Source organism: Chlorocebus sabaeus, chromosome 27 (assembly GCF_047675955.1).
Source record: "Chlorocebus sabaeus isolate Y175 chromosome 27, mChlSab1.0.hap1, whole genome shotgun sequence".
NCBI classification, from domain to species: domain Eukaryota; kingdom Metazoa; phylum Chordata; class Mammalia; order Primates; family Cercopithecidae; genus Chlorocebus; species Chlorocebus sabaeus.
Genome location: NC_132930.1, coordinates 41,401,902 through 41,415,003, shown reverse-complemented (window position 1 = coordinate 41,415,003; position 13,102 = coordinate 41,401,902). Strand labels below are relative to the sequence as shown.

The following is a 13,102-nucleotide window of genomic DNA, read 5'->3' as shown; positions in this document are numbered from 1 at the left end:
CCACGTTGCAATTAGGATTAATACCAGCCTCTACACTGCGGTCTCCCTGCTCCTGACCTAGCCCCTGACCTCATTTCAAACACCGCCTTCCCACCATGGTGCTCCAGCCATGCCAGCCTTCCTTGAAGGTGCCATGCCCTTTCCTGGTGCAGGGCCCGGGTGTGTGCTGTTCCTTCTCTTCCCATGGTGGTTTCCTTTTCAACCTTAAAGGCTCAACTTAATACTCCCTCTTCCGAGAGGCCTTCTCTCACTACCCTTTATAAGATAGGTCACTTCTGCTAGTTTCTCCACCCTGTATATTTTCTTCAGTAACTAAACACAATTTGTAATTATTTAATAATTATAGTTTATTATCTGTCTTTGTCACCAGGCTGTACATGTCATGAGGTCAAGGACCTTGTCAGGTTTCCATCATGTTTCCGTAGTTCCTCACCCATGTTTGGCACTCAGTAAATACTTTTTGAATGAATGATTTCCTCCTAGTCCTAAAGTCCATGACTAGCACAGCATTTCTCAAGTGTGGTGATTTTGCACCCCAGGGGACATTTGCAATGTCTGGAGACATTTTTGTTTGTCCCAAGAGGAGTGCTGCAAGCATTTAGTGGGTAGAGACCAGGAATGTGCAAAACTCTGGACAACTGTCCACAACAGGGACTTACCCAGCCCCAAACTGAGGAGGTGCTGACATTGAGATCCCCTGCTCCAGCTTGACCCCTCACTCCAGATTAAACTTCCTGGTTCGTCACAGGTTTATTGAATTTTAGATGCTTAGGGCACATCGGGGAATAAAATACAAGTATTCCTGCCCTCATGGCGCTTGCATTCTCGTGGGCTGGCAAAGACAAGCACTACGTGTATAGTATATCAGGTCATAGGTCCTACAGAAAGAAAAGGAAGAGTGGAACCAAGGTAACAGGGATCAGGAGTGCTGGGAAAGCTCGTGATTCTTACACAGAGTAGTCAGGACAGGCCCCATTCAGGTGGCATCAAAGCCTACTCCTCTGTGAAGTTTGGAACCTCTGATAGGATCTCTCAGTTCCCTCCTCACCTCATCGCGTTCTTTCCACCTGTCATAGAGAAACCCCTGTCTTTGTTTTTAAGGATACTGTCTTACATATATATAAACTAAAGGGAAGAAAAGAGCCAGATGACCAAAAATAGCTGGGAATCATGAGTGCAGCGGTGCCTGAGAAGCAGTGCGAGCGCATCGTTTATCTCATCACTCACACCGCCTATCAGGTACTGCTGTATTCATGATTCCTGGCCAGTTTTCATCATCTGGCTCTTTTCTTCCCTTTAGTTTATGTGGTGCGAGTGCATCCTTTGTCTCATCACTCACACCGCTTCTCAGGTACTGCTGTATTCATGATTCCCAGCTATTTTTGGTCATCTGGTTCTTCCTTTTAGCTTATACGTTTGACCTTGCTTGCTCCTTAAGCCACAGGCACTGTCACTTCATTTCACATCAGTGCCAAACACAGGGAGAAAGTCTAATCAGGGATCAGCCAACTTTCTGTAAGAGCCAGATAGTATAGTTTAGGCTCTGTGGGCCACATATGGTTTCTGTCGCATATTGTTTTGTTTTGTTTTTTTACAACCTTTAAAAACCTTTAACCATTCTTAGTTCTCAGACCACAGGGAGCCATGCCTGCAGGGTAGACTTGGGCTACAGACTGCAGTTGACGTGACCTCTGCTTCCTCACCTTTTACTCCACGCCAACCATATGGCTTGGTTTCCATCATTTTTCTGAAATTTTTCTCCTAATGCTCCTCTGTGACTTCCTAATCACCAAATCCAGTGGCTTTTCCTTAAGGGGAATGTAAATAGACTTGTATGGTACACACTCTGGTGTGTCTACCTTCTTTTACTCCACATGTTTTTGAAGTTCTTGCATGTTGTGTATACCAGTAGTTTGTTCCTTTTTGTTGCTTTATTATTTATAATATTCCATTGTGTGAGGTTACCACAGTTTGCTTATCCATTTATCTAATAGAGAATACTGGACTGTTTCCACTTTGAGACTAGTAGGAATAAAGCCTTTGTGAGTAGCATCTTCCACAAGTCTCTTTGTGGACATACTGATTTATTTCCTTTGAATAAATACCTAAGGGTGAAATTAGTGGGTCATACAAATGGTAGGTGCATGCTTAGCATTAAAATAAACTATCGAGCAATTTCCCAAAGTGGTTTTTCATTCCTTGTAGCAATGCATGGGAGTTATAATTGCTGCCTATCCTTGCCAGCATTTGGTGTAAATAGGCTTTTCGATTTTAACCGTGATAATGTAACCGAGCACAGGCTCGACTGCTCACTGCTTGAAAAGCCAATAACAAGGAAAAAAGGAAGGTGACTTTATTTCCAGAGCAAGCGGTGGGAAGGCAGGAGCGGTGCTGAGTACTAGGTCTGTGTGTCTCTTTCTGCTGGTACCTGTCATCTCAGGCTGGTGACATGTCAGCAATGGCCAGGTTGTAGACTACCCGCCTTGAGGTAGTCTCTGGAATTTTGCAGTTAGATCTCCATGCTCAGTCTATCTCAAGTTAGCCCCTGGAACTTCCAGGTAAGCACATAATTAGATACATACAGTTAGGTAAATATGCATGTGTGGTGTTTCAGAGAAAGTATGTTTCAAGGCTGTATTCTAAGACTAAGGAGGAAAAAAAGGGTTTCTGCAGTAAGCCTTAGGATTACATCTTGAGACTAGGGAGAAAAGAGAAAAAGGAATAAAAAGTTTTAAAGTGTGCTTTCAGGCTATCCTGTCCAATTCTGGTGATAAATGTGAAATGGCAAGTCACTGTACTTAAAGCATGTCCTTCTCTAATGAGAATGGTGTTAAGTGCCTTGATGGTTTTTTCTCAGCTCTTCTACTTTGCCACAGTCTTTGATCCTGTTGACCATCATCAGTTTCTTGAAATTTCCTATTTCCTTGACTTCCACTGCAGTATTTTTTGGCTTCTCTCACCACTCATTTTTGCCTCTTTGCCCTTCATCTATCCAATAAGAACTCCAGGGCTCTGTTTCAGGCCCTTTTCTTTTATTTGTCTCTACTTTGCTTAGGAAACAAAGTTCTACCTACCTAGCTACCCTCCCACCCATCCCCCACCCATGCCCACCTTATGTTTCCATCCTGAATGTTTATTCTGTATTAGGCACTCTGATAAGCACCAATTAGTCATATTTTATCTCATTTGGTCCTCACATCAACCCTGTGAGAGAGGTACTGCTGTTAAGCCTGTGTGGCAGGCAGGCAGTGAAAGCGTAGTGATGACATAACCTCAAGATCACAGCTGGTGAGCCTCTGAGCCAGGGCAAGCCATGGAATCCTTGCCCTTCCCCACCACACATTCTTACTACCTACTGTGGCTTCCTCTCTCACCAGTATGCCAGTAATGAAACCACCTTTGCAAAGGTTGTAACAGTGAGAAAATTATGACAGCAAACAAGATCTAACCTATTCAACTCTGTCTTGCCTTTAACCTCCCAGATGCCCTTGATCATTACCGGTCATAGGCCAAACTGACTTTGGGAGGAAGTTAATTTATAGTTTTAACTTTGAAACAAACATGATAACAGCCCCTCCTGGAAACAAACCCCCTTCTTGCTTGGGAACAAGGCCACTTTTGTAAAACCAACAAATTACCCACGAGATTAGAAATTATGGCTCAGGAGTCATGTAGCCAGAGGCCGGAAGACCACTAACCTCCCCAATTGCTCCTATAGATAGCATTACTGCTGTGAAACCTAAGATTGATGATTGAGATATTTTCAGACCCCACATTTTGATGGATCAGCTGGCACCATGCAGACCAGGACACTGACTCATCTGGTCTTATGGCCCCCACCCAGAAACTGACTCTGTGTAAGAGGACAGCTTCGACTCCCTAGGATTTCATCCTTAATCTGACCAATCAGCATTCCCCATTCCCTAGCCCCCTGCCCACCAAACTATCGTTAAAAACCCAGCCTCCGAATCTTCAGGGAGGCTGGTTTGAGTAATAATAAAACCCCAGTCTCCCTTTTAGACAGCTCTATGTATATTTAACTCTTTCTCTATTGTAGTTCCCCTGTCTTGATAAATCGGCTCTATCTGGGCAGTGGGCAAGATGAACCTGTCAGGCGATTACAGTTGTTCCAAAATGCATGTCATTAGCACAGGCTTCTCCCAGTCCCCATTGCCACTGTCCTGCTCGCCCAGCACCTGTGAGCAGCACCATTCCCATGCATGCTGCCCACTCCTCCCATCCGCTCTAGAGTGCTTCAGTACAGCCTTTGTCACTTGCCTGATCTTTGTTCTCAACTCCCTGCTCTTTGGCCGTTCCTCTCCTGGTCTGTCTGGAAGGCACAGGTGTAGTCCTTATCATCATAGATGGAATCACACGCTTCCCTCTTCAAATCCCTTTTCTGCCTGCAGGATGTGGCCCATCCATACTTCTTAGGTAAGCAAGACTTTTCATTACCCTCACCCATTTTTCCATCCTACCGCTTTCCTTCATGTGCCCTGCAGCTGCATTCAGAGTTAACATTTGTTCTGCCTCCAGGCCTCTACTCACACAGTCATCATGGCTGGTTGCTCTTCGCTCCGATCCACACATGTCACGTGTTCACATGCTTCCATCCTGAGAGACCCATTTCTCACCACCACCTTCTCGGTAGAGCCTGCCCTGGCCCTGCCTTCCTATCTGAAAGCCATCTCTCCTGCCTCTGAATACTGACAGCTCTTTTTCTGTGCTTTTCTTATGGTACTTCTGTCATGTGCCTGGTAGAAGAGTTATTTGTTCATAATCACCTCTACCGCATTTCTTGAGGTGAAAAACTGTCCTACTCATCTCTGCATGTTTATAGTGCCATGATTTGATCAATTTGATTAATTCATCAGTTTATTCATTCTGCAGTTATTTATTTAGTGCCTACCATGTGCCACAGACTATGCCAGGCGTGGAGTATAAAATAGTGAACGAACACAAACATGTTTGTCCCTGCCTTCATGGAGCTGCTAAAGTATTCATGCCAACAGGTAACATTGCAGATATGACAGGTACTGCAAAAACAGAGTACAGGTAGCTTTTTATTTTTCCAGCTTTTAAGTTCTGGGGTACATGTGTAGGATGTGCAGGTTTGTTACATAGGTAAATGTGTGCCATGGTGGTTTGCTGCACAGATCATCCCATCACCTAGGTATTAAACCCAGCATCCATTAGCTATTCTTCCTGATGCTCTCCCTTCTCCCACCCCCCACCCTCCAACAGGCCCCAGTTTGTATTGTTCCCCGCCGCCTCGTGTCCATGCATTCTCATAATTCAGCTCCCATTTATAAGTGGGAACATGTGGTATTTGGTTTTCTGTTCTTAGGTTAGTTTGCTGAGGATAATGGATTCCAGCTCCATCCATGTCCCTGCAAAGGACATGATCTCATTCCTTTTTATGGCTGCATAGTATTCTATGGTGTATATGTTCCACATTTTCTTAATCTAGCCTGTCATTCATTGATGGGCATTTAGGTTGATTACATGTCTTTGCTATTGTAAATAATGCAGTGATGAACATATAAGTACTTGTCCATGTATCTTTATAATAGAATGATTTATATCCCTTTGGGTAGACACCCAGTAATGGGATTTCTGGGTCAAATGGTACTTCTACCTCTAGGTCTTTGAGGAATGGCCACACTGTCTTCCACAGTGGTTGAACTAATTTATGCTCCCACCAACAGAACAAAGATACCAACATACCAGAATCTCCGGGATGCAGCTAATGCAGTGTTAAAAGGGAAATTTATAGCACTAAATGCCCACATCAAAAGCTAAAAAGATCTCAAGTTAACAACCTAACCTCAAAACTAAAAGAACTAGAGAGCCAAGAGCAAACTAACCCCAAAGCTAGCAGAAGACAAGAAATAACCAAGATCAGAGCTGAACTGAAGGAGATAGAGACACAAAAAAAAAAACCCTTCAAAAAAATCAATGAATCCAGGAGCCATTTTTTGGGAAAAATCCAGGTTTTTGGAAAAAATTAATGAGATAGACTGTTATCTAGACTAATAAAGAAGAAAACAGAGAAGATTCAAATAAACACAGTCAGAAATGTTAGGAGGGATATCACCACTGACCCCACAGGAATACAACTACATGGAAATCGAACAACCTGTTCCTGAATGACTCTTTGGTAAATAATGAAATTAAGGCAGAAATCAAGAAGTTCTTTGAAACTAATGTGAACAGGTAGCTTTTGAGGAATTTAGCCTTGTCAGAGAAAGTGTCCTTGAAGAAGTGACATTTGAGAAGAGCTCTGAAGGAAGTAGAGTTACCTAGGTAAAGCAAGAAGGAAGGAAGGGAATTCAAATGCAAAGGGATTGGCACGTGCATACACCCTGTGGACAGCGTCTGCCCTATTGTGAAACATGCAGAGATGAAAAAGATAGTTTCTCACGCACTAAATATTTAGCGAGCAGATGAAGGAATGATGCGAGTCATCAAAAATGCCATTTGGAAAGAAAGAGAAAAAAACCATTCTAACCAACACTTCTAAAACAGTTTCTGGGATAGACTCCAGCTCTCCACAGGCAGTGGCAGTACGGGTGTCTTGTCTCTGTCTCTTCCCCTAGCTCCATTTGCACTGTCTTTAGGATGGCATTTTACCGTAGGACTCATCTTCAAATGTATTATGTAAATTAATGAAAAAGTTGGATTTGACAGATAAGATAACATCATTAGGAGCATCTTTTTAGGATTTCATCTTTATGAAACAAGGAGTGGTTGTATTTCAGAAGCCTTCCTGTCACAAAGATAGAGAATATAAAATAAATCCTGCTTTTTTTTTAACTTTGTCAATATACGCAAAAATGGAAATATGTCCTATAAATTCTCCAACAGAGAAAAATAATTATACCCCAGTTGAATTTTAAATAATCCTTGATGCTTTGTCTGCTTACACTTAACATACATAGACAATTTTATGCTTTTAAATGCATTTCATTTGCATTATTTTGGAATATACTAAACTAATTATATAATTATTCTGATGCATAGTACCAAGAAAACCTTATTTTTAAGTTCTCAGTTAAAATAGTTGGTTAACACTAGATCGTAGTATCATTTTTATTTCTAAAGGTGTGTATGTGTATCAAATACTAATTTGATAGGCTGTGAAAATGGAAGCTACAGGGATTTTGTAAAACGTTACAAAACTTGTATAAAGCTCTCAATTTGTAGCTTCTTTCTTTAGTATCTGACAACTTAGGTTGACAAGGTGGTTGTAAATATCTTTTGTAGAAATCCCTTTTTAACTTCCCTTTTCCTTGAAAAGACATCCAGCAAAGTAAATGCTTTGAGTGCTGGTTCGATTCACACTACTCCTTACGAACCATATGAATCTGTGAAACTCAGTGTCTTCCTCCAGTATCAGAGGTCAGCAAATACAGCCACAGGCCAAATCTACATTTTAAATATACATTTAAATGTAGTTACATATTTTAATGTTGGGAAAAATAGTCACGATATTTTATCACATGTGAACATTATATGAAATTCAAATTTCAGTGTCCATAATAAAGTTTTATTGGCACACAGCCACGTTCATTTGTCTACATATTGTCTAGGGCTGCTTTTATGCTACAACAGCAGAGTTGAGTAGCTATGATGGGCTACAAGGCCCACAAAGTCTAACATGTTTACTCTCTGGCCCTTTTCAGAAAAGGTTTGCAAAGCCGGTAGTGGGAGGGATAATCACTCAGGTAGCAGTGGAGAGGTTCAAAGCAGACAGTATGATTGAAATGCAACGTGAAAAGAACAACACAGTGGCATCCAGGTGTTCTTCTGGAACTTTGTAGTTGTTTTAAGCTTTCAATGTAATAGTGATGTTAAGGCAGTTATTATACTCAAACAGCAAAAGGAGGCTCCTGCACACTGTTTTTCGGTGTTCCCAGACTACTGCAGCATGGACTCTCGTCTCAGTACAGTAAAGAGGGCCTAAGTCTTCCCCTTTCGCAGCTACAAGGGCAGCAAATGCTAGGACTGAGGATCAGGTTCCCTGGGGGCCAGTGCCAGCTCTGCCACTTACAGGCAGATAACTTCAGGAGATTGAACTGTTGTCCCCGAGGCAGTCTTCGTCTTGTTAGGTCCATCGCCTCATTCTAGAAACTCAGTCTTTTTTTTTAAAGGTGGTTTTGCAGTGTTGCCCAGGTTAGCTTCAAAATCCTGAGCTCACGTGATCCTCAGCCTCCTGAGTAGTTGGGACTGTAGGCATATGACATGGTGCTTAGCTAGAAACTCAGTCTTTTACTCATTTTCCCGAAGCCAGTTGTTCATTGCCAACTCATGCACAATGAATTCTACTCCACCCCGTTTTGGTCCCTGTGAAAGAGCATGGGCTTTGGGGTCAGTCACACCTAAGTTCCAATCCCGATCCTGCCATGTATTTATCATGTGAATGACTATAACTCACCTTTGTGCTAGTTTTCTTTTTTATAAAATGTGGATAATGTTCTTGTGAGGATTAAATTAGATGGGTATGAGAGTTCCTGACACACAGAAGTCTCTTGGTGAATGATAATTGAATTGGAACCCCATTTGACCTATGATGCAGTTCCTGGGGGTTGGAGGGTATTGGTTATTGAACAAGACAAAACCCACCTCTGTTTTCTGCCAGAGAGTTGGGAGGAGGCAGAAAGAAAGAAAGAAACGGAGGCAGGAATCAGATCAACACAGTGGAGACCCTTTATCATTGGTAAAATCTAGGTCGGCAGACAAAGCTTAGGTTTGCAGGCGGGTGGCCTTGTTGATACTCTGCTCCTGAATTAGACACTCACTCAGCCATTAGTGCCACTAAGCAGTCGCAGCCCCTGGAGCACAGATAGCAGGGACAGGCCCCTTTGCAACATAGGAGAGAGAGGAACAGAGCAGAACCTCTGTTGTCTCTAAGTAGGCAAAAGAGAGGAGAGAAAGCTGTCATGAGTAATGCACACCCTGTGCTTTCTGCCAGGGGGGCCAGAGGGAGGAGGCTCTGGGAGGAGGCAAGGTGTCATTCGGGGAAGTTGGTTCCCACAGAAACATGAGGATTAGGAAATAAGCAATCCCCCCGGTAGCCCAGGTTCTGTCCAGATGAAGAAAGGCCACGCTTATTATCTCTCATCAAGTTCTCCCTCCTGAAGGTAGTAGACAGCTTAAAGCCTTTCTTTTTCACTCTTCTGCCCTCCCAATACAATGTGCAGGCCTTGACCTGCTCCTAGGAACATTTTGTGTGGAGTGTGATCATGGAATTGAAAGAATATGTGTAGAAATATTGCCTTCAGACCTATGAGGCTTTGTTAGTTTGACACAATTAGGAAGCTGTAATTTTTTCCAGAATGTAGAACTCAGACTTTATTGACCCATTTAATTTTTTTTAATAATGACATTTTACTAGAGCAGAACAGTATGTAACCTAGATAGCCTCTGGCTAGATCTCTGAGTGATTTTAATTAAAAATAATGTCTCCACTTCTGGTAGATGGACCTTTTCCACAATATCCTGGCAACAAAACAATCTGGGAGAAAAAACTTTCTTGGTTTCTGTTGTTCTTACTAATAGAATAACCATACTGTCAATTTTCAATTTAGAAGGTTAATGTATATATATAATGTTTCCTAAAAGAACATTACCTTTTAATTGAATAATCAGTTTTATCAAATTAACCTTTAGACCTTTTCAATTTCACTGAGTTGAGTTTCCATTAAATCAAAATATAGAGTAGGAGGATGTTAATCTAATGTTCTTGGAACTAGTCATTTCTAGGTCTCTTCTGTCCGCAGGGTACATATTCACTAAGTTGGTACCTTTCTGATTCATTTGTCCCTGACCCCGTTAGCCTCTATTTCCGATAAGAAGGTTCCTAGTAGGGATGAATCTGAGGCTTTGGTCCCTCTGCTTGTTACTCTGGCTCCTCCCCAGAGGGGAGCCATTCATCTGGGATTGGGGGTGGGCTTGGGTTGGGGAGAGGGGATTGAGCTTGCTGACTTGGTGCTTTTGTCTCACTGTTGGGTCTTCCCTTGGATGGAGTCCATTCTCTCATGGTTACCATCCCAAGCCTAAGTAACTAACAGAACAAGATCCTAAGGAGCATTGGAATAAGGAACTAATTCCATGTCACTCTTCAAGTTCCATGGAGAGAGGATCATGTATTCCCTAGGAGGCTGGAGGCTGTGGGGTTTCCTTTTCAACTCTCCCTCAGAAAATGTGGAAGTGGGGTGGGGGTCGTGGGGTAGGGGTGACTCCAAGGGAGGAGGGGATGCTTATCAGGTGATTGGGAGTGAGAACTCTGTGCTCATCTCACCCCTTTCTTTTTTAGAAGGGCCTGTCCTCAGGATGGGGGTATTCCCTGTTTGTTTGTGCCTTAAGTTTCCTAGAGAAGGCTTTGGGACGGGGATGCCTACCTGTCTTGAGGTGGAGGAAAAAATTGGTTCAGGAGGAACTTACTAGACAGCACAATCGTAGCTGTGTATCAAGCACATTCTCCAACTCATTCATTTGTTCAGTTCATTCAAAAGTATTTGATTACTGATTTATTAATTGATCAGCCTACTAAAAATGCTAGGCATTGCTCTTGATGATGGGGATACAGCAGTGAACAAACAGAAGTCCTTGCCTTTGTGGAACTTACATTTTTAGAGGGGAGAGACAGGCAAGAAAAGAAATAATTACGCAAAATATAGGGAATGTTAGAGTGGGATAAGTATCTTTGTGGGGAAGGAAGAAGGGAAGTGGGATAGAAAATGTCAGGGAAGGGACAGTTTATAAAGAAGGATTAGGGAAGGCCTCATTCAGAGGGCAACATGGAGTAAACACCTAAAAGAAGTAAGGGATCCATTGATGCAGCTATCTGGGGAAAGAACATTCCAGAGGAGGAGACAACCAACACATGTAAAGGTCCTGAGGTGGGAGTGTGCCTGAAATGTTTCGGGAACACCCTCCACCCTCTGATTCGGTCATTGTGTGGTTTGAGACCCCTCAGTAGCTGCCCCATTGCTCTCAAAGCAGAGCCTACATTCTTCATAGCCCAGCTTATGCTCCAGCCCTCACTCCACGCTCCTTCTCCCTCTCCCTCTCCCCATCTGGCTTACGTCAGTTGGGTCTATTCCAGAGGGTTTTCCACCACACACCCTTCATATGTGTTAGTTCTGCTATCTATCTATCTAGATGGTTCTCTCACCTTTTCACCTGGCCTGTTCCTCCTCACCCTTCAAGTCTCAGCTTGAATGTCACTTGATGAGGGAGGCCTTTTCTTCTCTTCCCATCCCACTCAGACTATATTATGTTATCATTTGCTGCTGCCCTTTCCTTTGCTGTCTTTTTTTAGCCATACCATGTCTGAATATGGGAGGATGACAGACACAGAACGAGACCAGATAGACCAGGATGCCCAGATATTCATGAGGACCTGTTCAGAAGCAATTCAACAACTACGAACAGAAGGTAAAGTGCTCTGAAAGATGCAAACGGGCAACCATGAATAAAGCAGGTAGTTAAACAAGATTCATATGGTGTGGCCGGTTAAAATTATCTCTTCTTATTTTGATTTAGGTTTCAAAACATTAAAATCTTTTCTTTCTTATCAGTGTTCTAACCAAAGCTGTTAAAAGTACTGAAAAGGCTGCATCTTTCAAGTTAAACCAATGGGAGCAGGGAGATGGAAAGGACCTCTCCAAACAGAACCAAAACTTTACCTAGGGACCAGGGACAGTGAAGACAAATTGTGTGTGTGTGTGTGTGTGTGTGTGTGCGCGTGCGCGCATCTGTTCTGTGTGGCAAATTGTATGTGTATGGGTGTGTATGTGTGTATGCGTATGTGTGCCTCTGTTCTGTGTGGCATTTAGTGGGATGGGGGTTGACAGCAGCCCAGGGTACTTAAGCTCTCTACTTGTAATATTCAAGTAAACTTTCCTATCAAACCTTCAAGGTTAGGAAGGCTCTGGATCCAGGACTGCCTAGGTTGCACCCCAACTCCACCCGTCCGAGCCATATAGCCCTCTGCAAGTCACTTAATCTCCCTGGGCCTTGTTTTTTGTTTATGAAATGCAGACAATTAGGGGATGTATCTCTAGGGTTGTTATGAGAATTAAGTTAAATTCCTACAGCATGCTTAGAACCATGTCTGGCACTAGGGTGCTTATTATCTCACTTTCATTGATGTTTAATTCTCACTGAGACAATGAGATGGCTTCCCAAGTCACGCCTCTTTCTTGATTCTTTTTTAATTTGCTTAGGCAGATACAGAGTACATTAAATAGTAAGTAGAGTTCAAAGCTGCCAGATGCTGTTGTGCTCACAACACAGACTTCTGTTTGGGAGGTTTTTATTAGAATGCTGATGGACCACTTGCAGACTCTGATGGAAGCAATAGGCATTCTTGCCAGAAAAATGTACATACACAAAATTCTATATGCAATTTCACAGAGCTCCTGAGTCCCCCACATGAATCTTGGGTTAGGCAGCCCTATAGTAAAGACAGAAATCATGCCCTTTCCCCTTAAGGGCATATATATTCATTGAGAGACCTAAAAAATACACAGGAATATTAACAAAACCTACATTTACATATGAAACCATCTAACCTTGGGCTATTTATTGCCTCTGAACTTTAATTTCCTCATGTGTGAAATGAGGAAACTCGGAATTGCTATTTTAGTTACTAGCAGTACATATGTAAAAGTGCTAGCAGAGCACCTGCACACAGTAGGCACTCAATCTCTCATTTAGTGGTCACTGTCGTACCAAAACCAGTGGCACAGACTTTAGGTCTGGTAAGGCCTTTTAGCACATTTCTGTGTGGTGGATCCCAGGAGAAAGGCATCTGTGTGGCTAGGAGTCATAGAAGGTTTCCTGGAGACGGAAAGTTTGACTCATTGTCTAAGGGACCCTCAGAATGTGAGTGACCTGGGGGAGAGGATGGGGCACTACAGGCTGAAAAGCAGCACAGGTTCAGTCAGGGAGGAGTGTGTGATTTCAATTATTTAAACATGTTCCCTGAAGGTCAGCTTGAGCATTGGATGCTGTTAACACAGATGGGGGTCAGCATTCAAGAAGTGGCTGCATCAAATACTATCCTTAAGTGTTCTGATAAACCATAAATTAT

General features: G+C 42.7%; 1 protein-coding gene across 3 annotated transcripts in view; it reads left to right on the top strand.

The window, feature by feature from the left end:
• Positions 1–13,102, top strand: part of STX18 (syntaxin 18) — a 124,511-nt gene that overhangs the window by 72,765 nt on the left and 38,644 nt on the right. For all 3 annotated transcript variants that reach the window (XM_038008712.2, XM_008017919.3, XM_073012507.1), the window contains exon 3: positions 11,327–11,442. In XM_038008712.2, the coding sequence (XP_037864640.1) occupies positions 11,327–11,442 (116 nt within the window). The remainder of the gene's footprint in view (positions 1–11,326; positions 11,443–13,102) is intronic.